This window comes from Felis catus, chromosome B4, assembly GCF_018350175.1.
Source record: "Felis catus isolate Fca126 chromosome B4, F.catus_Fca126_mat1.0, whole genome shotgun sequence".
Taxonomy (NCBI): Eukaryota; Metazoa; Chordata; class Mammalia; order Carnivora; family Felidae; genus Felis; species Felis catus.
Genome location: NC_058374.1, coordinates 69,788,822 through 69,813,871, shown reverse-complemented (window position 1 = coordinate 69,813,871; position 25,050 = coordinate 69,788,822). Strand labels below are relative to the sequence as shown.

The 25,050-nt window shown below is 37.1% G+C and overlaps 2 protein-coding genes across 9 annotated transcripts in view; one reads left to right on the top strand and one right to left on the bottom strand.

Moving 5' to 3' along the window:
• The window catches only part of PPHLN1 (periphilin 1), a 142,417-nt gene extending 137,471 nt beyond the window's left edge, over positions 1 to 4,946 (bottom strand). For 2 of the 6 annotated variants that reach the window (XM_006933619.4, XM_006933622.4), the window contains exon 1: positions 4,809 to 4,946. The gene's annotated coding sequence lies outside the window, so the exon portion shown is untranslated. The remainder of the gene's footprint in view (positions 1 to 4,808) is intronic. The other 4 variants (XM_011283878.3, XM_019834831.3, XM_011283875.3 and 1 more) reach the window with 2 other exon arrangements.
• A 12-nt stretch (positions 4,947 to 4,958) lies between these two features.
• Positions 4,959 to 22,570, top strand: ZCRB1 (zinc finger CCHC-type and RNA binding motif containing 1). 3 transcript variants are annotated; one of them, XM_011283873.4, is made up of 8 exons: positions 4,959 to 5,114; positions 6,171 to 6,256; positions 8,362 to 8,390; positions 17,163 to 17,274; positions 17,619 to 17,726; positions 20,678 to 20,790; positions 20,889 to 20,964; positions 21,970 to 22,570. In XM_011283873.4, the coding sequence occupies exons 2-8, from the start codon at positions 6,173 to 6,175 to the stop codon at positions 22,099 to 22,101; spliced, it is 654 nt and encodes a 217-aa protein (XP_011282175.1). In that variant the 5' UTR covers positions 4,959 to 5,114; positions 6,171 to 6,172; the 3' UTR covers positions 22,102 to 22,570. The 3 variants fall into 3 exon arrangements, with proteins under 3 accessions (XP_011282175.1, XP_011282176.1, XP_044917593.1); XM_011283874.4 differs by lacking the exon at positions 4,959 to 5,114 and adding an exon at positions 10,321 to 10,440; XM_045061658.1 differs by lacking the exon at positions 4,959 to 5,114 and adding an exon at positions 8,992 to 9,036.
• Positions 22,571 to 25,050: the final 2,480 nt, after the last annotated feature.

Below are 25,050 nucleotides of genomic sequence, written 5' to 3'. Positions count from 1 at the left end.
TATACCTTTTAATTACAGGTTCCCCCTGCTCTCTCAAGTTCAATTTATGCCACTTTGCTTTTGCCAAGACCTACATTAGTACCTGTTTACACTAACCAAAAGAAATCAAAAGAAGATTTTTGCTTTTACAAAACATTAATTACCTCTTTCTTTAATGCCATTCAGCTTACGAAATGCTTCGAGGAGTGGGGCAAACACGTATTCAGAAAACTTCCAACGAGCACTATAAGATTATGGTTCCTGGGCACCTGGATGGCTCAGTCATTGGAATATGGGACTCTTAATCTCAGGGTTGTGAGTTTGGGCCCCATGTCGGGTATAGAGATTACTTTTAAAAAAGTAAAATCTTAAAAAAAGGTTATGATTATGGCTCCTACCACAATTCTCATGACACTAATGCCACTTCATTCTTGAGAAAAAGGTATCAATGAGAATCCTTTAGTTCTAGCACCTAAAGCGGTGCTTACCACTGGCTGCACATAAGAATCATCTAAAGAGCTGTAAAAATACCAATGTTTAGGCCCCGTCCTCTGAAATCCCTATATAATTGGCCTGGGATGGAACACTTCCACTTTTCAAAAATTTTGAACTACTCTCATCTCAAGATGAGACACACTGACCTTAAAGCAAGGTAAACATTTTCCATACACCCTAAATTGAAACAAGAAGCTCTTAAGGACTGCCTTGAGTCTAAAAATTAGATAATACTATTTTTATTGAAAAATGTTTAAGGGGCACCTGGGTGGCTCAGTTGGTTAAGCGTCCGACCTCAGCTCAGGTCATGATCTTGCGGTCCGTGAGTTCGAGCCCCGCGTCGGGCTCTGGGCTGACGGCTCAGAGCCTGGAGCCTGCTTCCGATTCTGTGTCTCCCTGTCTCTCTGTCCCTCCCCCATTCATGTTCTCTCTCTGTCTCAAAAATAAATAAACGTTAAAAAAAATTTTTTTTAAAAAGAAAAATGTTTAAAATTCCAGAACTAAATTAAAAATGTCTTTTTGAACATATTGAAGGTCTGTGGAAAAAAAAAAACCTAACATGAATGCCAATTAACATGGTCAAAATAGAGCAAAATATCTACTAAAATTAATCACTGTTCAGTGGTCATGGAGAGAGAAGCATAGGAAAGTTAGTTAAAGTCAAGAGTGTCGCCTGGGTGGCTCAGTCGGTTAAGCGATGGACTCTTGATCTTGGCTCAGGTCATGACCTCACGTATAGTGAGTTCGAGCCCACAATGGGCTCTGCACTGACAGCATGGATCCTGCCTGGAATTCTCTTTTCTCTCTCTGCCCCTTTCTCCCCCACCCCTCTCTCTCTCAAAATAAATAAACAAATATGGGAAAAAAAATTTTTAAAAGCCAAGAAAAGTTAAATAAAGTCTTGAGAGATTGCTCAAATGTGGATGTATGATGGTAGAATCTGAAAGAAGGCAAAGGAATTATGATGGAAGATGTGCCTGAGAAAGATGGAACTGACCAAAGCAGATCTGCATTGTAAAGGAATGGGAAAAAAGCCTGCACAGGAATAACAGGCTTTCATTTTCTTCCCTTTAGTAGATATTATCTCTCCTATCCCACATAAAGCACAGAGGCTCTGAAAAGCTCAAATCACAGAGCCAAAGCCTGGAATCAGTCAAGTATGCATAACTTTTTTTTTTTATGCTTATTTATTTTTTAAGAGCGAGAGAAACAGAACATGAGAAGGGGAAGGGCAGAGAGAGAGACAGAGAATCCAAAGAAGGCTCCAAGCTCTGAGCTGTCAGCACAGAGCCCGATGCGGGGCTCGAACTCCTGAAACGTGAGATCATGACCTGAGCCAAAGTCGGACGCCCAACCAACTGAGCCACCCAGGCACCCCATGTATGCATAACTTTAAATCCCAAGCCCCTTCCATCATATCGCATTGCTTCACAAAGGTAACAGGCAAAGACAGAGCAAATTCAAGGGCATTAAATGCTCAGAGGAAAAAGCTAGGGAAGTTCACTGTAGGCTTTTAAGTCTAGAAATAAGTTGCAAGAAAAATGTCATTCCAGAAGACTGACCTGGCAGTATACAAAAGAGACTAAAGGTAAGGAGACCACTGATTGCTTCAGAATAACCATATAACTTAAAGTGCTGCATTACTAGTTTCACAATTTACTTTTCAGTGCTTTAAGGATACCTCTTATGTAAGCCCCACTGCAATGTATTAAATGCTTAGGAAATTCCTGATTGTTCAGTGTAAATGATCAAGTAACTGAAATTATACAAGTAGACAAAAATACCAGATGTTTGCCTATCTATGCTTACAAATCTAAATCTTACTGCACTTCAGTCTTAACTGATCAGCCTCCTTCCAGTCTTTCACCCTCTATTTCACCTTTAAAAAGGGATATTCAGTTAACTTTGCTGATACATCATCCACACCTGAAGTTTCCCTGATCAAGAATCCAGATTTTTCACATTAACTAACTGTACCAAATCCAAACTCCTCTGCCCTTCATATGATCCTTCTATCCTCTCACCTAAACTCTAGTTCTCTCCAAAAAGATCATTCATGCCAGCTTCCTCACTGTGCCACAAAGTAACACACACCAGCCTGGAGCTGTTTGACATATTTTCCAAACTACAATACCTCTTTCCATTCTCTCATTCAACTTCAAAGCAACCATGAAGACTCAGCTCAAAACCTAGTATTCTCCTCAAAGCCCATTTCTATACCATACCAACACTAAAGCAGATTCCAAACTGGTGACTGGAAGGCCACATGACACATGTCTGACCCAGGTTTGTTTGTTTGTTTTTTTCTATAAAACTTTATTCCATTGACAACACTTAATTGGCAGAGATCACTTTTAAAAACCATGTTTCCAACTGTTATTGAAACAACTACATGCTCTGGCAACACTGGGATCATGTTCACACAGCCACTATCAGCTGAAGCTAAATAGCAGCCGACCCCTTTCCAAAGCTTCTTCCATTTTAAAGTCAAAGGACATGTCAACTGCTTGACTTCGGAGACTACCTGCAGCAACTGAAATCAAAGAAATACCTGGGGGCACCTGAGTGGCTCAGTCAATTAAGCATCTGACTTCGGCTCAGGTCCCCAAGTGTGGCTCTGTGCTGACAGCTCAGAGCCTGGAGCCTGCTTCAGATTCTGTGTCTCCCTCTCTCTGTGTCCCTCCCCTACTCATGCTCACTGTCTCTCTCTCTCAAAAATAAATAAACATTTAAAAAAGAAGAAAAGAAAAGAAAAGAAAAGAAAAGAAAAGAAAAGAAAAGAAAAGAAAACACCTGCCTATTAGGCACCAGTTACAAAAATTAACAAGACAAATAACAGTCCCTCCTCCACAGCCTAGCTTAGTAGAGAAGGCAAAGAGAGAAGCAATTAAATATGATACATGTGTCCAGGGCTATGATGAGGAAAGTTGAGGGCACTTAGCACATGGCAAGGGTCCCGAAGTCTCTCGGTGGTGGGGGGGTGGGGGGGCGCCATTTACAAAATACTCCTCAGAGAAAGTCAAAGGAAAACTGAAAACTTTAGCAGGTGTAGGAATTATCCACAAAGAGGTAGAAGAAAGATCAGAGAAATCAAATGCTGCAGAGAGAAAAGAACCTCCACAAAAACCCTGGGGGCAGGAAAAATATTCTGAGGAAGTGAAATTGGTTCTGAATGGCAAGAGCCATCACTTAACCTTAAATGCAGGTGTTAGAAAAAGGGCTCAACTGAAAGGGCTGAAGTCAAAAGCCAAGTGTTAGTAATGGTCAGGAGATAAAAGAATTTCCATCAAGAGGTTGACAATCTAAGAGTTTGTTAGGCAGGGAATTAGAAGTTTCAGTGGGCTCAGCTGTTGTGTTGAGGGGCGAAATGTGTAAGAAAAGGAGGGAGAAGCAGTGATAGCCTAAAACAAGGGAGAGGAAGTAAAAAGCAGCATGGGAATGAGGGTGTAGCACAGAAGACCAAAGGGGCTTACATCTTGGGCGGTAACCAAGAATAACGGGGATGTGAAACATGGTAGTTTTGGCTGGCCACAAGTTTGCCAAGAGAATTAGTCCCAGCGGTCCCCTGGCGGACATGGAGGCGTTCAGGCCTCTCAAAATTCGGCTGCGCCCTGGATGCACTCCCTTCTTTCTAAAAGACATCGACTTCAATCTGGATTGACTGTGCAGACTCCAGGACAGGCTCTAGATTCCAGGCTGCTGGCACGCAGACTCCCAGGTAATGGTTACAGGCCTGGTCTGTGCGTGCTGGTGGGCAGAAGTATAAACTACCTTGCATTAGTTTCTGATTTTTCTGTAGGAATGATGGGCCCGTTTACCTCAAGAGAAAAAGCAGTGTGAGCCCATTACAGATTTACAGGACGAAAAAAGGCGCCAAGAAGTCCAACATTTGTCCATATCAACACTCAAGATGAGTCATTCTGTGAATTCAAGTTGACCTTGTCTCCCATCTAGACTGAGATATCCGCCAGAAAAAGGCCTGTTTTACACTTTTTTTTTGTAGCTCTCAAAGTGCCTGACTGAACTGGGTACATCGAACACATTCTATAAATTTATCGACTTCCTAACTCATCTTGGGTCACTGAAGTTACACAGTTCAGTCCTCTTTCTGCATAATAAGGAGCTAAAGAGAAGCAAACCTGTGCCTCAGACTCAACAGTTTCCTTTATTCCAAACTCCACTGCGTCTCCACACCCTCAACCGCAAGGGCACGATTCAAATGCAACGGGAGTCTCCAAGTCCCGCCACAGAAAACACCCGCCCGCCTGCTCGCCTTGGGCGTAACGGCCCGCGCGCTCGGCCCCGTGCACCTCGGAAAGGTAAAAGGCGCTCACCGACTCTGGGCCACCGGGAGACCCCGTAAATGTAGTCGTCTGCTCGTCGCCGCTCGCCTAGGCAGGCACTTCCGGCGCGCTCAAGGACGTAAGCAAGAGCGCCCGCCTCTAGGCCCGCCTCCAGTGCTTGGGTCTAGCTACCGCCAGGAAGAGGCGTTGCTGTCGCTGCTTTCCTACTTTTCGGCGCTTGACCCCTCCCAGGACCCGGGATGCCCAGGCCCCAGCGGGGGACGAGGAAGAGTCGGGGTTGAGCCCAGCTGAGTGGAGGGCTCGCGGTCTAGTCTTTTCGGCCCGCCCCACCTCAAGGTAAACTACTCTTCAGCTGCGGGCTTTCTCCCAGCGAGCCCCTACCCGGACCCGGCCGCCCAAACGATCTACCCCTCTCCCCCGCCATCCTTTATTATTCCGGGCCATTTATCATTGCCCGCCCTTCGCAGTTCTCACCAGAATGGCTAACGTATATTTTCAAACGGGTAACTTGGAAGATGTTGAGTTCCTGAAGTTGTCTAATAAATTCCCCAAAAACATCTCAAGTAGCATCTAGCAGTTCTCCCACTAATCCGCGAATTGGCATGCCTTACAGTCAATATTTTGCCGTTTGTGATGTCCCCTACCCCCCTCTCAAGTACACATCACACAGGCTTTTTAAATCGAAATTTTGAACCTGGTTGAGTATGATATAATTTTCACAGATAATCTGTTTTGTAAAATATGCAATGAAAATTAATGACAAATTATATTTGTAAACTAAGGTACATATACAGGTCAGTATCTTTCAAGGTACTGAAACTTATTCATGTAGTAAAATGTATCACTTAATTATTTAGCAATATACAAAATTAATGATTTGAAAGAACTTTACGCCATCAGAATATGAGGCTAACATTTTCTCTTAACACCACTTTAGAGAAAAGTATTAAAACAACCAAAAAGTTATCCAAAATCCAAAGCATTAGTGAAAATGAGCGGCTAAGGTTCCTTCAGAACTACCAAGTTCTTATGTGGTGGGCAAGGTATGAAACCTTATGGAAAAGCACTTTCTTGCTCTTAGCCTGAGAGAAGGTTAAGTTCAGCCTCAGTTTTTTATTCATCTGTTAAATTCATTCTTCCTTCACACCATAATCCAGCACTGGAATGGTTAGTGTAAAGCCTTTACTTAAAAGACCAGAAAACTCTTTTGAGTGGTGTCTGGGGAGAAGAAATTCCTTAATTCATCCAGCTAGAGTCATTGCTTCTAAGCCTAAAAAGTGAGGAAGGTGTATTAAATCTAGCATAATTACATCATTGATTGTCCATATTGGTTTTGGTTGGAATGAAGAATACCTGGTTTAGATTGCTTCTGTGGTTTGTTTTCCTTTTTAGAAATGAGTGGTGGATTGGCCCCAAGTAAAAGCACAGTGTATGTATCCAACTTGCCCTTTTCCCTGACCAACAATGACTTATACCGGGTAAGTAACTTTTAGTACAACTATCTACTGAATTCTCTATCTGAGGTACAAATGTAGCTTAAGCAAACAGTTCTCTTTGGCAAAATTCTTACTACATTACAATGTACTTAAGTCATGAATAGCAAAGACCTCTGTTGCAAACATGAGTAAGTAAAAAAATTGACATTTATATAATTTCCAAGGAAAGTTTGTAGTGAGAATAACAAGTTCGTTATAAACACAGAAGACACAGCTAGCATAATGAAGTGGGAGCAACTTATGATAGGCTGATTTTTCTTGATTGCTAATTTGAGTTTTTGAGATTGGTGGAATAGAGGTTTTGGATGAAAGGGCTGATAAAAGCAAATAGACCCCTTTGCTAAACCTCAAATTCTGAAAGGGTATTGAAATTTATATATATGGTTGAAATTTAACAGTTTAATAAATGTTATTTTCAATTCAGGATAGGGGTGATTGAGGGAGGAAAATCCAACATCTTCTTTCTCCTCTCTACCTTACAGAGAACAAAATTTCCTGCTGTCCCTGTCCTGCAGATGAGTAGTTGAGAGGAAATGGAAGGAATAACATGAATCCTTTCTTCCAAGTGTGCCCTCTACTCTGCTTCTTTGGGTAGATGTTAAATACAGAGATGCTGCATAGGTGATACATAGTATTTGATTAATTACTTAATTGAGATAGCTTGCGTCTCAAAGAACAGAGGAGAAAATGAACTCCAGCTTCTTTTGCATTAAAATAGAGATGTGTCTGTATTTATTGAAAACTTAACCTATGCTGAGCGCTCTTAGTACCAAGAACACAGCAATGAACAGAAAGATGAAAATCTATCTTGGGACTCATAACATAGCAAGATAAAAAAAAAAAAGATGTGAAATATAAAAAAGTCAAATGATATTATTATTTGGATACTAAATTAATGCTGTTAGGTGCTGAGGAGTAAAAGGAGGCCAGGGGTGACTGAGTGGCTCAATTGATTAAGCTTCCGACCTTGGCTCAGGTCATGATCTCACAGTTTGTGAGTTCAAGCCCTGCATCAGGCTCTGTGCTGACAGCTCAGAGCCTGGAGCCTGCCTTGGATTCTGTCTGTCTGTCTGTCTCTCTCTCTCTCTAAATAAACATTTGAAAAAAATAAAAGGTTATTAAATGTTAGGTCGGGAATGGAGGTAAAATTTTACAGGGACAGTCTAAAGCCATTATTGAGAAGGTGACTTTTGAATAAAAACCTAAAGAAAGTAAAAAACAGCTGTGTGGATGTCTAGGGGAAAAGCATTTCTGGCACAGAGTAAATCAAGTGGAGAGAAGAGGAAGGGCAATCAGGGAGGTAACACCGTGCAGGGGTGCCTTGTAGGGCCTACATACATCATGGTAAGGACTCAGTGAAATGAGAAGCCATTAGAAAGTGTTATACAGAAAACTGTATTGGTCTTCAAAATTCAGTGTTGCTAACACTGCAGTCCAGTTATACTACATTCCAGGATTACACAACTTAATGACAAAACTCAATTTATTATTGATTGTATAGACATCAATGTATTCTGAAAGGCTTTTCTAAGACATAATAAATAGGAACTATTAGTATATACGTAATGGGTGAAACAAATAGATGAGATTGCTTAGGGTGAAAATGCAGAAGTAAAAGGAAAGATAGGGCCCAGGTATAAAGAACTACCAACGAAAGGATGGGCGGAAAAACAGACTGATGGGAATGGATTTTTCATTACAGAAGCTTTCTGTTTTATGTTTTGTTTTCTAAGCAGTCTAAGGATCTGTCTTCTGAAATAGTGATTGCTTAATGGGGTAGACTAGGAATAATGATATCCCGCAGCGCTGATATTTACAGCACATGGTTTCTCTAGGGCTGTGGTGGGGTTGATAGTTGCCATGGATATGCCACAGAGACACAGCAGCTGTGCAGTATGCGCCTTCAGTGTTCCACACATAAAGAGTGGGGTTGTTCCTCTATCTCCCTGGGCCTGCTTTATAGAATAAAGACTAAAAGTTTTCGCAAGCTTTAACAAAGAATGTGGTCAATTTATACAACCTGAAAATTTAATGTTTCTTATGATTTTAAATTAACTTGTAAATTATTTTGTGGTCTTTTGTTTCAGATATTTTCCAAATATGGCAAAGTTGTAAAGTAAGTATTCACATCAAATTTTGAAACTTCATTTAAAAGTTTATCTGAATTTACTTTTCCATTTTTTTAAGATTTATTATTTTTCATTAAAAAAGATATTTGATACAGTAAAGAAAAATACTGCTATTAACATTTTAATGTATAATTTGGTCATTTTTCTGAATACATAAACATGTATAGATAATTTTTTAAAGACTCAATTCTATATGTGCAATTTTGTTGTCTTTTTAAATTTTTTTTTATGTTTATTTTTGACTAGGAGAGAAAGTGCAAGTGGGGGATGGGAGGGGAGGCAGACAGGGAGACACAGAATCTGAAGCGGGCTCCAGGCTCTGAGCTGTCAGCACAGCACCTGATGCAGGGCTCAAACTCCTGAACCATAAGATCATGACCTGAGCCAAAGTCGGACACTTAACTGACTGAGCCACCCAGGTGCCCTGTTGTTTTTTTTTTTTAAACATGACATTATACTATAAACATGAGGTGAAAGATACACCCTCATATTTAAGGATTTCTTGGTGTTGCTTTATATATCATAATTTATTTAAACAACATTATTTCTTACCATATTACTAAGAATTAAAACTGATTCATACAATAGGAGACATAAAGGCTCTGATTAAGTACATATTTTGGTCACTAAAAGGTATGTTATCAAGTATACCAAGTATTTCGATGCTTATGACATGCAAAGTGCCTATGAGACTGATAAATAGAAAATATGTTCTCTGCTTTCATAGAAAGATTAGAGATCCAGCTGGAAAGACTGCAAAAATGGTAGAGATGATAATATCAGTTGGGGCTGAAAGTTACAGAAGGACCATAGGAACTTCTCATATTTAATTCACTATTTTATTTTTTTAAGTTTATTTTGAGAGAGCATGAGCAGTGGGGGCAGAGAGAGAGCAGGTGCATACACACGCACAAGTGGGGAAGGGGCAAAGAGAAAGGGGGAGAGAGAATCCTAAGCAGCCTCCAGGTTGTCAGTACAGAGCCCGACACAGGGCTGCAACTCTCAAACCAAGATCATGACCTGAATCGAAATCCAGAGTTGGATGCTTAACTGACTGAGCCACCCAGGCACCCCTAATTCACTATTTTAAATCAATCGTGCAACTATATTATGGGGCAAAGAAGTGAAAGCAAGATATTATCATTCTGACTATCTTAAAACCAGCATATATTTGGTATAAATTTAAAATTGTATTTAAGGGGCGCCTGGGTGGCGCAGTCGGCTAAGCGTCCGACTTCAGCCAGGTCACGATCTCGCGGTCCATGAGTTCGAGCCCCGCGTCAGGCTCTGGGCTGATGGCTCAGAGCCTGGAGCCTGTTTCTGATTCTGTGTCTCCCTCTCTCTCTGCCCCTCCCCCGTTCATGCTCTGTCTGTCTCTGTCCCAAAAATAAAATAAACGTTGAAAAAAAAATTAAAAAAAAAATAAAATTGTATTTAAAAATCCCAAGAATTTAGAGCATATTTATCTTGGCCAGTCATTTTTTTTCTAGCTTTGGATAAATGGATGCAAAACAGTTGGAAGTTCATTTGCATCCTGAAGTTAACTTCTTTTAAACTTGCTCTTTTACTAACAAAATCATCAAAAATGCTTCTGGGTAAATTTTGGGTCTTCAGAGTTTTGAAAAATCATTATCAGTCAAAGCACTAATAATGATATTTAACAATGAGCACATAAATATGCTAGGCATCGTTCTAATCTTCTTACATATATGAACTCATTAAATTCTCACAACTACCTTTTAAGGTAAATGCTATTATTATCCTAATAATATAAATAACAAAACTGAAGAACACAGTAAACCTAAAATCATATTGCCAGTTAGTGGTGCAGACAGGATTTGAAATCTAACAGTTTTATTTCAGAGCCTACTCCTTTAACCATATTGTTACCTCTCCTTGGTTTTTCTCATCTGTCAGAATCTGTGAATGAATTTCCATACAAATATATAATTATGAACCATGAGAGTTGTATGAAGTCAAAGACAGAGTTATAAGCACCTATAACAGAGAAGACCTGATCTAATCTGGATAGTCAGGGTAGGTTTACCTGGGTCCGTATCCTTTGAATTGAAACTACAGGCTGAGTAAAAGGTGGGCAAAAAGAATGGGAAGAACATTTTAGGTAGAGGAAATGGCTTGTGCAAAGGCATTGGGGCAAGAGAAAAATGAAATCCAGAAACAAAAGGCCAGGGGCACCTGGGTGGCTCAGTCAGTTGAGCATCTGACTTCAACTCAGGTCATGATCTCTGGATTTGTAGGTTTGAGCCCCATGTCAGGCTGTCTGCTCTCAGCACAGAACCCGCTTTGGATCCTCTGTACCCCTCTTTCTCTACCCCTCCCCCTCTGGTGTGCGCATGTGTGCGTGTGTGCGCTTGTGCTCTCTCTCTCAAAAATAAACATTTTTAAAAAAGGAAACAGAAGGCCAATATGACTAGAGATGAGTAAACAAGAGGGAGAGAGCACAAGATGAGTCTAGAATGGAAACAGGCTCCTAATCTTTCTCTTTGGCCATGTTGAATACCAGGAATTCACTGGTAAACAATTTTAAATGAGAGAGTGACATAATTTGAATTTTTAGAAGCTTATTCTGGCTTCAGTGTAGAAATTAGAATGGAGGGAAACAAGAGCATATGCTGGGAGATCAGTCAAAAAAGCTATAATCATAGCTCAGGAGAGAGAGATGGACTAAGGTGGTGTAGGTGGAAAGTAGAGGCTGGTCAGATTTGAGAGATCATTAGGATGTAAAATGGGTAATACTTAGTGATGTATTTACTTTGTATGTAAGGGTTAGGTGAGTGAGAAGGAGGTGTTACGACAACCCTGAGGTTTCCCAGAATCATATCTGCTTCATATTATGACCTTAAATGAGTACATCTCATGCTAGAAACATGGGAATCATCCTAGATTTGTGCTTTTGAATCTTTGGTGTAATAATTATTTTCTGTTACCGTAGAAGATATCTCTTTCAAAATAGTGTACTATAATTGGTTTATAGGTCTCTCTACCTCTAGACTCTAAGCTTTTTTTCTGAAAGTAAAAACTTTGTTCTATGGCCTTTAATTATCAATGCTTATAGTGCTTAGGCTTGAGGCTAATGGAGTGACTGGCTAACCACATGAATAAACAAATAGATGCACTTTTTGAAAAACCAGTTTCCTATTTTTTTTCATGTGAATAAGAAGCTATGTTTATTTTAATTATTAAATTTTTATGTTACTGAATAATGTCTATACACTGAAAATTCAACTAATTGAAAACATAAAAATTAAAACATTCTGTTACATTAATCCAGATGCATTACATCCATCTGTAGCAAGCACTGAAATATTTTCTTTAAAAAATATTTTAATTTTAATTTTTAATAGGCTTTATATTTTAGAGTAGTTTTAGGTTCACAGAAAAAAATGAGTGGAAAGTACTGAGATTTCCTATATTCTCCATACCTCCATATACAGACTCCCTCCTTCACTCTCAAAGTCTCACACTAGAGTGATGCATTTGTTACAATCAATGAACTACGTTTCTACATTTTTATCATTCAGTGTATAGTTTACGTTAGTGGCCACTCTTGGTGGTGTATGTTCTGTGGGTTTGGACAAATGTATAAGTACTAGCATCTACCATTATAGTATCATCCAGAGTAGTTTCACTGTCTTAAAAGCCATGTGTGCTCTGCCTATTCATTCATCTCTTCCCTACACCTGGCAACCACTGATCTTTTTAATGTCCACAGTTTTGCTTTTTCCAGAATATCAGAGTTGGAATCATATAGTATATAGCCTTCTCATATTGCCTTTCACTTAGTAACATGCATTTAAGGTTTCTCCATTTGTTTTTATGGCTTGATAGCTCATTTCTTTTTGGGAACTGAATAATATTCCTATTTCATTGTCCAGATGCACTACAGTTTATTTATCCATTCATTAACTGAGAGATATCTTGGTTGCTCTCAAGTTTTGGCAATTATGACTAAAGCTGCTATGAACATCTGTGTGCTAGTTTTTGTGTGGACCTAAGTGTTCAAATTGGGTAAATACCAAGTAGCATAACTGCCGGATAATGTGATATGAGTATGTTTCACCAAATTATCTTCCAAGATGGCTATGCCATTTTGCCTTCCAACCAGCAAGGAATAAGAGTTCCTGTTGCTCCCCATCTTGGCAGCATGTTGTCAGTGTTCTGGATTTTGGCTAGTCTAATAAAGTTTAGTGGTGTGTCATTGTTTTAATTTATAATTCCCTAATGACATATGATGCTAAACTTCTTTTCATATACTTATTTGCCATCTGTATATATTCTCTGATGAAGTTCAACCCTTTAGGCTATTTTTTAATTGGGTGGTTTTTCTTGTTGAATTTTTTTTTAATTTAATTTTTTATTTTTTTAAATTTACATCCAAAATAGTTAGCATATAGTGCAACAATGATTTCAGGAGTAGATTCCTTAATGCCCCTTACTCATTTAGCCCATCCCCCCCCCCACACCCCCTTCAGTAACCCTCAGTTTGTTCTCCATATTTATGAGTCTTCTGTTTTGTCCCCCTCCCTGTTTTTATATTATTCTTGTTTCCCTTCCCTTATGTTCATCTGTTTTGTCTCTCAAAGTCCTCATATGAGTGAAGTCATATGATTTTTGTCTTCCTCTGACTGACTCATTTCACTTAGCATAATACCCTCCAGTTCCATCCACATGGTTGCAAATGGCAAGATTTCATTCTTTTTGATTGCCAAGTAATACTCCATTGTATATATATACCACATCTTCTTTATCCGTTCATCCATCGATGGACATTTGGGCTCTTTCCATACTTTGGCTATTGTTGATAGTGCTGCTATCAACATGGGGGTGCATGTGTCCCTTCGAAACAGCACATCTGTATCCCTTGGATAAATGCCTAGTAGTGCAATTGCTGGGTCATAGGGTAGTTCTATTTTTGGTTTTTTGAGGAACCTCCATACTGTTTTCCAGAGTGGCTACACCGGCTTGCATTCCCAACCAGTTTCCTATTTGTATCTATGTTTTTGTTTTTACATACTAAGCTAGGCTTAATAGAGGTTACAGAGACAATCTTCAAGGAGTTTATATTAAAATAGGTCTGATGAGGCATGATTTATACATAGATTTCAGTAGAGACTAGCAGAAAGGAGGAGAAATTATTTCCAGGTAAAGAGATTGGAGAACTGACAAGTTCTGAACTCTGAAGAATGAGTAAATGTTTAATGGACAAAGATTGAGAGTTGAAAGGAGATAGAAGCCATGTGAATAAAGGCACCAATTTGGACTAGTACAGGCCATGCTCCATAAACATCAAGTAGTTTTTTGTGGCTAGACCTCATAGTTTGTGAGTGAGAAGTAGTGAAAGATGAGGGAAGTGGGAGCCAAATCATAATGGATATTGATTACAGGACCAGGACATACACAAATTGAAGAAACAAAGATTTTTGAGCAAAAGAATGACATGATTTTATTTAGTCCTTCAATAAAAACTCCCAGTAGCATATGAGAGCATTAACATCAAGGGAACTAGTAAGAATACACTATTGAAACAGCAGTGCCATTGTGGACAAAGCTGTGGGAATGAAAAAAGGGACCGATGAGAGACATCATTAACTGAGGATGACTTTGAAAACGAACACTTCTGAAACTGTACTTTAGGAAAAATGATTAACGACTTTAGTTGACCTTCACAAACATGCAGATTCCAAAAAGTTAAAGATTTTCATATTTCTTTCAAATTTAGTTAAAAAGGTTCCAGATATCCTCAGTTAGCTGTGGTAACTCTAAACAAGCTTTGTCAAGTGTTTGGCTTTTCTTCTTTCCTTCTAAGCCTAATGAATAACAGATGCACTCTTCTTAGAAACTAAACCGTTTTGCCCATTTTTCCCTAAATTATTTCAACTTATGTTCCCTTTTGGAATGAATAAAAGTACCCCTTTTTCTTAATATAGTGGCATCTTTTTCCAATTTCATTCCAGTTGCTATATAAGTACCTAAACCCAAATTGAAATAGAATAAATTTAAATATGTGAAATGTAATATTAAATAAAATGTCTATTTACTTGGGTCCTCCTGTCTGTTCTGTTAATTCAGGTTTTAGAAAATTATTAAGCTTTGTCTGGAACCCTTTTTTTTTTAACTATTTGGAAATAACCACAAATTTATTAAGTTACAAAAATAGTACAAAGAGCATCCAAATATCCTTTACCCAGATTCACCTGTTAACATTTTGCCCCATTTACTTTATCATTGGTCCTCTCTCTCGTGTAAGTGTGTATGTATGCATATATATGTATATATATACATGTGTATACGTATCTGTATAGGTATACAGTTTGTTTTTGTGAGTTATTTGAGGGTAAGTTACAAACATCATCACCCTTTACTCCTAAATACTTTAGTATGTATTTCCTAAAAAATAGGGTTATAATATCATGTAATCACAGTATGGTTACCAAATGCATAAATGTATACTGATAAAATACTTTTATTGAATCAATTATCCATGTTCCAGTTTTGTCAGTTGACCTAATAATGTCCCACACAGAATTTTTCTCCTATAGTACAGTCAAGAATTAGGGGTTAATTTTAACTGTCCTATCTTTCTAGCCCCCCTTAATTTGGAACATTTATAAAGAATATAGTTCTCTCTCATCTTGCTTTCCCTCTCATTTTGTGTTTTCCTGATGCTGCCTCATGATTACATTGGAGTTCTATGTACTCTTGGCTGGTAACTGTCTAGGTGTTGTTGTATTCTGGAGTTTCAGTCGGGATCCATACAGTGTGCGTGTCCCTCATTAGTGATAATTTTGATCACCTAGTCAAGGTGTAATTTCTCCACTGTATAATTACTTTTTTCCCCTTTGCAGCTGATAAGCAGTTTGTGAAAAACATTGTTAACATAATGTAAATATCTTGTTCCACATAAAAATTTCATTTAAATTGAGTATTTGTTCATCGACAAATCATCTTCTTGCCTGATCCAGTCTTTACTATGATTGTGGTGATCTTCCAAATCTAGCACTTCTTTTAGCATTCTGCTGTAAGCGAAAACCCTCCCTTCTCCCCCATTTATTTATTTAATATGGACTTATAAATTACTACTTTTTTCTGTGGCTTATTAATAAGTACTTAATATTATTTTGGTACTCAAATTGTCCTAGATTTGGCCAGTCTGAGCTCCTTTAAGCTGGTTTCTGTATTCCTGTGCCATGCCCCATCATTTCTTTTAATTTTTTTTTTTTTTAATGTTTATTTTTGAGAGAGACAGAGCACGAGCAGGGAATGGGCAGAGAGAGGGAGACACAGAATCTGAAGCAGGCTCCAGGTTCTGAACTGTCAGCACAGAGCCAGACGCAGGGCTTGAACTCATGAACTGTGAGATCATGACCTAAGCCAAACTCAGTGCTCAACCAACTGAGCCACCCAGGTGCCCTGCTTTTCTTTTTTTTAAAGTACTTCCTTTCCGGCATAACAAGATGTTTCATGTTCATCTTGTTCCTACCCTATCCCAGCCTTGGAATCAGCTGTTTCTCCAGAGAGCCCTATTGAACATTGATTTTTAAACTATATTTAATGATATACAGTGAGCAAGGGGGCACCTGGGTGGCTCAATCAGTTAAGCATCCGACTTCAGGTCAGGCGATGAACTCTCAGTTCATGGGTTCGAGCCTCACGTCAGGTTCTGTGCTGACGGCTCAGGGCCTGGAGCCTGCTTCAGATTCTGTGTCTCCCTCTTCTCTCTGCCCCTCCCTGACTTGTGCTCTGTCTGTCTCTCTCTCTCAAAAATAAACATTAAAAAAAATTTTTTTTTTAAAAACGAAGAAAAAAATGAGCAAGGGTCCCAAGGACTAGGGATGTGTAAAGGGTCAGGAGAAAGAACAGTCTCTGCTCTTATCATCATCCTTATCACTTAGGTACCTTGGATGGTACAGCTAGGAACTACAGAACTGGAGATTCTTAAAGGTGACGGGGATTAAGGAGTGCACTTGCTGTGATGAGCACTGGGTGTTACATGGAAGTGTTGAATCACTACATTGTACACCTGAAATCTAATATTACACTGTATGTTAAATAACTGGAATTTAAATAAAAAACTTTTTAAAAGAGAAAATATAGTTAGATTCTAAAACCTACGAAAAATAATTTAAGTAAATCAATTTACTTTTGCATCAAAGAGAACACCTCAATTTTTGTTTTTTCCTTTGGAGGGAATTAGTGGAAAAAAGGGATTATGCTTACTCTTCAAGATTCTGTTCTGTCTATAATCTCTTTACTTCATTCTCCAATCTCTGATTAATGTTTGACTTTTCAGGTACTTCTTAGATGTGTTCACTTTTGTTAAATCATTGTCACGTTTTCTCATTTCCATTCTTCTTGATATCCCGTAACTTGAAGAAATAGTTGATTTATCAACCATATATAATTTCTCTTTGTAAATGCTTTACTAACCCTTTTTTGAATACTTCGATGTTCCAAGTGTCCATTAATATTTTTATTTATTGCCTCATTTAAAAAAATTTTTTTTAATGCTTATTTATTTTTGAGAGAGACAGAGCACAAGCAGGACAGGGGTAGAGAGAGAGGGAGACAGAATCCAAAGCAGGCTCCAGGCTCTGAGCTATCAGCACAAAGCCCAGCACAAGGCTCGAACCCACCAAACGTGAGATCATGACCTGAGCTGCAGTTGCCCAACTGACTGAGCCACCCAGGTGCTCCAGCTGCCTCATTATTTTTAACTGGCTATTTGTTTATGCTTTAAGGGTTACTATAATGAAAGATAAAGATACCAGGAAGAGCAAAGGAGTTGCATTTATTTTATTTTTGGATAAAGACTCTGCACAAAACTGTACCAGGGCAATAAACAACAAACAGGTAAGCCATTCATTCCCAGCAAGATTTTTAATCCAAAAGTCTTTGTGTTTATCCAGACCAAAAATGTGGGGTTACAGTGGATGGTCAAGTCATGGATATCAGTAGATTCTGAGGGTATTTATTTAACTTCTAGAAAAGAGGTCAAACTGTATTCGGTTCCATAAATACTGGCAGAATCTAAGGAATAAGAATCTATTCTACAGGATGTTATTTGTCACACCGGAGTAGGCAATTGCTAAAGTAATCTAAAATGGAATTGAAGGTTTAAGGAAATGGAATCAAATAACTAGTTTTAGGTTTCAATGAAATACATCCTTCTGCATTTACGTTTTTCTCTGGTTTAGTTATTTGGTAGAGTGATAAAAGCAAGCATTGCTATCGACAATGGAAGAGCAGCTGAGTTCATCCGAAGACGAAACTACTTTGATAAATCTAAGTGTTATGAATGTGGGGTGAGTATACCTAAAACTTAATGTAATTTTCCATAGTTTATTTTAAGGTGTTTTTCACATCAGTGTTTTATTTGTGCTCTCTAAAACTTCTGGCTTACTAAAACCAGGTTATGAAAGTTGTCTTACTTTGGGACTATCAACTCGTGTAAGAAAACTCCATTGAAATGTAGTATGTAAAGATAACCTGAGTTGGATAATATAGAGTGGTATTTTCTCCAGTTTCTAAATCTTTAAAAACTGTTAAATTAAGAAGTGCTAGACTAGTTACTTACTTTGTCTTGAAAAATTTTGTGACCCATAGATTTGTGTAATAATAGGATACTGTTTGTGTCTATAATAGTTTGCCAATGTTTAAGCATCACAGTTCAGTATAAACACTATCATATGACCAACCTATCCTGAATGAGATACTGTATTTTAAAACTTGGGAGTTTTTTTTTTTCTACTTAGTACTGCGGATGCTTGTAACTGAACTATCACCAAGTTTTCTTGCTTAGTTCTTATAGTTTGTCATTACCCCTTTAAACTTTTGGTGAGTAGGAAAAATATAATGACAAGGCCCATAATAATGATGGTACCACAAGAATATCAGTCTAGGGCTTGTTGTCAGTTTCCCAAATGCCTATATAAAATATTTTTAAAAAAGAGTCCGGAGGTATTAATGGGGAAATGGGGAGAGGTTTACTGAGAGCCATTTTCCCGGCTACAAAATCACATGGAAGATACAAAGAAATAGGTTGGGGTCCTTTCCTTCACTGCCACACTCAACACCTTGTTCCCTAAAGATATATATAAACGGATGGATGGACGGTATATCCTGTCAATTCCTGTGATTCTAACACCTCTTAAGTTAATGTTTTAAAAATTGTGTTCCAGATCCTGAGTTTTGTTAAGAAAGAAAGGAAGGGAAGGGTAGTTATGGTTAGATAGATTCGCCAGAAATCCTGGATGAATCTGTTAATCTTTTTGGTTTGTGGATGCATAAATTTGTTATATTTTACTTTGTACATTTTTATACTTCTTAAATTTCCCCCTTCCCCAAATCTGTATACATTTATTTAGCCTGGTTTTCCCTTAAGTTACTTCTCTCTGAAACTGTTCTTATATATGGAGTATGTTGACATTATTCCAAAAACAATTTGGAAAATGCTTGTCTAAGTGCATTCACTTACCAGTTCATTAACAGTAACATCTCTTGCATTCAGCCATATCCCAAGATATATAAAGTACACAGTCTATTTAATGCTTTCTAAAATGTACTTGAAAAGCATGATTATTTTTCTCTTCTATTGTTCTAATCCTGACTCAGTCTCTCCCCACACCCTTACTCTTACATATCACTTCTTCAGTGTATTTAGTGAGCTAATGTTCAGATTATAGTTCATTGTGTTATGTTTTACAGCTCAACCATGTTATACCTCATTATAATAGTATGGCTAGTCTAGCCACAAATGTAATTGTAATTTGTCTACTAGCCACATTAAAAAAAGAAACAGGCAAAAATTAATATCTTTTTATATCATAGCCCAGTATATATCCAAAATATTATCATTTCAATATGTAATTAATATTTTCAAAAATTAAGGTATTTTATATTCTTTTTTCTTCAAAATCCAATATGTATTTTACCCTTACAGTGTATATCAATTCAGACAAGTTCTAAGTAGCCACAGAGAATCACAGTTAATGGCTAACAACAATTGGACAGTGCAGGTATAATCCAGATATGAAAGGAGCAAAGTGAAATTAATGGGAAAAAAGAAAATAAAAATAAAAATTCAAATGAAAAAAAAATTTTTTAAATAAAATGGGAAAGTGAGGAAGACTTTAAATTTTCCATCTGTTTTTAAACCAATGGATTTCAATTCAATGTCATCTCCTCCATAAAGTCTGCCTTGGTAATTCCAAATCAGAAATCTCTTCCTCCCTTAAGTTTCCACAGCACTCCATCCACTAGAAAGTAAATCACCCTGTACTGCAGCTGAGATAACTGGGTAAATAGCAGAAATAAGATTCTGATGCTTTCGTAGAAGTTGATTTTTTTTTTATTATTCCAAGTACAGAGAATGTCACATTATAAGTGCAGGTAAATATATGAACTATCAGTCTATGGTCTTCAAATTATGAGTAACAGGTAATTTTGAAGAGCATTTCATTGTAGGTACATGTGGGTATGGTTGATCATAAAAAATGGCCTCGGTACTCATTCCTCCAATTAAGAGTCAGGGTCTATGTCCATGTTCCTTGCATATGGATTTATGAATTGTTTTGAACAATAAAATGTAGCTAAAAAATAAAAAAATAAACCAATGGTAAGCAACGTATTGGAAGTTAATAGGAAAGTTTTGTCCTATTTTATCAAATAATAAGTTAAAATTTTTACATTAAGATAGATGGTCCATTTAAACTTTGAATTGTTTTATACCCTGAATCTTGAGACTTAAAATGTTTGAAGAGGGGCACGTGGGTGGCTCAGTTGGTTGGGCGTCCGACTTCAGCTCAGGTCATGATCTCGCAGCTCATGAGTTCAAGCCCATGTCCAGCTCTGTGCTAACAAGCTCAGAGCCTAGAGCCTGCTTCCAATTCTGTCTTTCTCTCTCTGCCCCTCCTCTGCTCAAACCGTCTCTCTCTGTCTCAAAAAATTAATAAATGTCAAAAAATTTTTTTAAAAATAAAATGAAATGTTTGAAGGAAGAATACTTCTTTTGTTCTTAGTAAAACTACTTAAATATTCTTTTATTGTTAAGGTAGTTTATTGGTGGTTATAACATCCTAATCTCTTTCTGTTAAATATTAAAGTAGTGGGTTGTATTATTTCTTAATATATACTCCTAGTGTGACAATATTCCTTTTTAAGTTCCAAAGCCTTCAGTCATAGGGTACCAGGCAAGTTTCCATTAATAACATACAAATACAGCTCTTTTCTTTTCCTTTTTAACGTGAAACAAAAGGAAAGTGGACATTTAAGTTATGCCTGTCCTAAAAATATGCTTGGAGAACGTGAACCTCCAAAGAAGAAAGAGAAAAAGAAAAAAAAGAAAATTCCTGAACCAGAAGAAGAAATGTATGTATATCTACTCTTACTAAATACATTACTGTATTTTTTCTGTCTTTTTACTATTGGTTGAGCACATTCTGATTTTTTTGTTTTTAATTATTTAGTGAAGAAGTAGAAGAAAGTGAAGATGAAGGGGAAGATCCTGCCCTTGACAGCCTTAGTCAGGCCATAGCTTTCCAGGTACTAAACCGTTCTTTTAAAAATGCTATTGCTGCCTTGGGTTCATGGTCTTATATTTCTTGCTTGCTTTATTGATCATTTCATGGCAACCTTCATCTCTCCCCTTTACCTCTTAACTTTAAGAGACAGGCTGTTTCACTCAGGTCTTTAGGGCGGTGTGATAGAAAAATTCCCATTGGGTCTTTCTAGATTTTAAGGGCCCTACAACATTTTTAAATTATTATTATTATTATTTTAAATGTTTATTTATTTATTTTGAGAGAGAAAGCATGATCAGGGGAGGAGCAGAGAGAGAGAGAGAATCCCAATCAGGTTCCACACTGTCAGCATGGAGCCTGACGCAGGGCTCAATCTCAAACCATGAGATCATGACTTGAGCCAAAATCAACAGTCATTCGCTTAGCAGACTGAGCTACCCAGGCACCCCAGACCCTGCAACATTTTCAGTATCTTATAATTTCATTATGGAATTGAGCAGAACTATTTGATTAAAGTGAGTTTAGCTGAATGGAGAAGATTTTATTAAATCAAAGATAGGTTTTAAATGAAGCTTCACTTAACAAACCAGAAACACAGTTTTAACCATTAAAGGTCCTAATACAAGTATATGAAACTTGATAAGGCCATATAATCTTCTAATATCTATAAAGTTATTTTGTTTTAATGTCTGTAGTTAATAAATTACAAACACATGCATTAATTTATTTTTCCTTTTAGTTAAATGATGTCATATTTTATATAACATTTACACCTCAAGCAAGGATGGAAAGTAGGCTTCATTTAATGTCCCTGTTAGTAGAAATTGCTTAGAATAATTTTGAGTAACACAGTGAATCTGGGACATAACTTGGGCAGGTGGGATATTCTGATGAATTAGAATGTCTGCATGAGCTGGAAGGTGGGGAGTGTTGGCATTTATGGTGTGTTTTTGCCATGTTTTGAAATAATGCACTGTAAATAAACATTCCTGGTTTGGTTTTGTTTGTTTTCTGAATCACATTCCAGCAAGCCAAAATTGAAGAAGAACAAAAAAAATGGAAACCGAGTTCAGGGGGTCCCTCAACATCAGATGATTCAAGACGCCCAAGGATAAAGAAAAGCACATATTTCAGTGATGAAGAAGAACTGAGTGATTAAAATTATATTTATTATGTAAATATCATTAAATTTTTTTAAAAAATCTTGAGTTCAGTTGGGGACTAAAGATTACTTTTAGAATTTGAACATAAAGAACACTTAGTACCAAATAATTTTTTACTATAAAATAGTTCATAGGAAACTGAAAATAATTTTAAAGTATCATGTTTCTATCTTGCCTTAGAGTAATAAAAATAAAGATTTGGTAGTAACTGTTAATCTTGAAAACAGTTCATTTGAATAAAAAAGATCATAATACTATCACAGTATTGCTATTGTCCTCTCAAGAAAAAAGAGAGGAGTTATTAAAAAGATGTGTTTGAGAAGCTCATTATAAAAGTTTATTCATGTCTGATTGCTTTACATGAAGACTTGAAATAAATTTCATCTTTAAGACAAAAACTTCGTAACTACTGGAAAATGCTGACTGATTTATGGTTATTAAATGTTAATAAAATTTTCAAGAGAATTTTGTTTTTAAATGTGGGTGTTTTGCTATCCTATTTCTTTTAGCTTTATCCCAATCTGGATACATCATAATTATCCATAAAGTATAAAGTAGCTTTAAAAGGCTTATAACCAAACACCAATAATTTGTCTGACACCTTTCGACCAAATTCCATTCATTCCCCAGAAGCAACTAACTTTTTTAGCTGTTTCTTCTCATATGTACATGCATATTGCTATATAAAATACATATATTTCTGCCACTTAATTCATAAAGGAGTAAGGGAGGATTTTTCAGTCTCCTATACTACACCCTGCCCTCCTCCATCTTCCCAATATGGCTGTGTTAAAATTTTTAGTTAAATCCACAGTTATTGTGTTTATTTTATGACCATGTAAATACTTCTGAGTCAATGAGTGTGCTGAGATTACATTTTTGTAGAATTGCCTCATTTTTTCATTATATATCTTTTTATTTATGACTAAATCTTCCTATATCTTCTGCAGGTTATTATATGGAAATGGGATTATAGAGCCTTTAATTTACACTTTGTGTATTTCTGTATTGATGGAATGCTTTTTAAAAGAACACCCATTTAAGAGCACCTGAGTGGCTCAGTCGGTTAAGCATCCGACATCAGCTCAGGTCATGCTCTTGCAATTTGTGGGTCCGAGGCCTGCGTTGAGCTCCTTGCTGACAGCTCAGAGCCTGGAGCCTGCTTTGGAGTCTGTGTCTCCCTCTATCTGTGCCCCTTCCCTTCTCATGCTCTGTATCTCTCTAAAAACTAAATATACATTTAAAAAAAATTTTTTAACACCCATTTATTAGTTTTAACTACTAAAAACAATAAAAATATTTCCCCTTTGAAAACTATAAAGCCAATGAAAGTGTTAACCACTCACTAGCAAAGAATCTTCTAGATTTCAATGAGGAAACCAGACTAAATAATTGAGTGGTGGACTCTGCTTTTTGTTCCACCCATTAACTCATTAAATTTAAAAGAAAAAAGGGGACAAAGTTTGCAACAAAATACAGGTAAGTTTTTATATGAATACCTTCCAACAGAATAGAAAATGAGCTAGTGAATATGTAGAAAATAAGAACTAAATGAAAAATACCCTTTATCATTAGTTATTTTTACAACCAGTAGAACATTTTTTATCTAATTAAAAAAAAATCAGTGGTGATGAAGATGACTTCAGAGTACTTGTAGTATTCTAGACTGGCTAGTTGCTGAAGGGTAATTTAATAACAAGTGTTAAATATGCTCTATTGTTTAAACCAGAAATTATATTCTGTTTTATCCTCGGGTTCTAGTCAGAAGTACAGGTATATATGTGCAAAGCTATATGTTATTTACAACTCAGAACATAATTGAATGCCAACAAAAAATAATCAAAACATGATATATCATCCAAAATGATAGATTCTTAGGAAGCATTAAAATGCTTCAGAGAATTCCTAATGGTATGGAAGAATTCTGGATATAATGTCAGTTGCAAAATATCTGTTATGTATAGAGATACGTATATGCATGTGGATGGAAAAAGTTTACTACTAAAGTAGAAATGCATAATAAAGTATAGTTTCTTGCCATTTGCAACAACGTGGAAGGAACTAAAGTATATTATGCTACTCAAAATAAGTCAGAGAAAGACAAATACATGATTCCACTCGTGTGGAATTTGAGAAATTTAACGGATGAACATCGGGGAAGGAAAGGAAAATACAAGATAAAAACAGGGAGGCAAACCATAAGAGACTCTTAAATACAGAGAATAAACCAAGGGTTGATGGGATGGTTAAATGGGTGATGGCCATTAAGGAGGGCACTTGGGTTGAGCGCTAGGTGTTAATATGTAAGTGATGAATCACTTGGTTCTACTCCTGAAGCCAAGACTACACTGTATTTTAACTAGAGAATAAAATTTTATATATATATATATATAATGTATATAGTTTCTTTTGACAGAGATACGTAGGTTCTCATGGCCATGTTGGCTGATGGCCTTGGGCCATTTACTTAACCTGAGTTACTTGAAAAGGTACAAACAACATGGAAGGACAAGTGTATGATTTTACTTACATGATGAATACCTAGAACAGTCAAATTCATATAGACAGAAAGTAGACTAGAGGTTACCAGGGACTGGGGAAGAGAAAGGGGGAAGGGAGTGTTAGCGTTGGGTAGAGTTTCTGTTAGAGATGATGAAAAAGTTTTGGGTATAGATCATGGCAGTGGTTATACAATGTGAATATACTTTAGTGTCCTGATTGTATGCTTAAAAATTGTTAAAATGCTAAATTTTATCTTACGTATATTTTACCACACAAATGTATAAACATAACTGGTTGAAAATTTTGTGTAAAGAGCAGTTAGGCCCCCAAGACCCTCCCTGTGGATCACCCCTTATTCATGGCAAGCCATGGCATCTGCATTATCCTTTTCCTGCTTATGTCCAAAACACTATCAGGTAGGCTCACTCACCTCAGAGGATTGA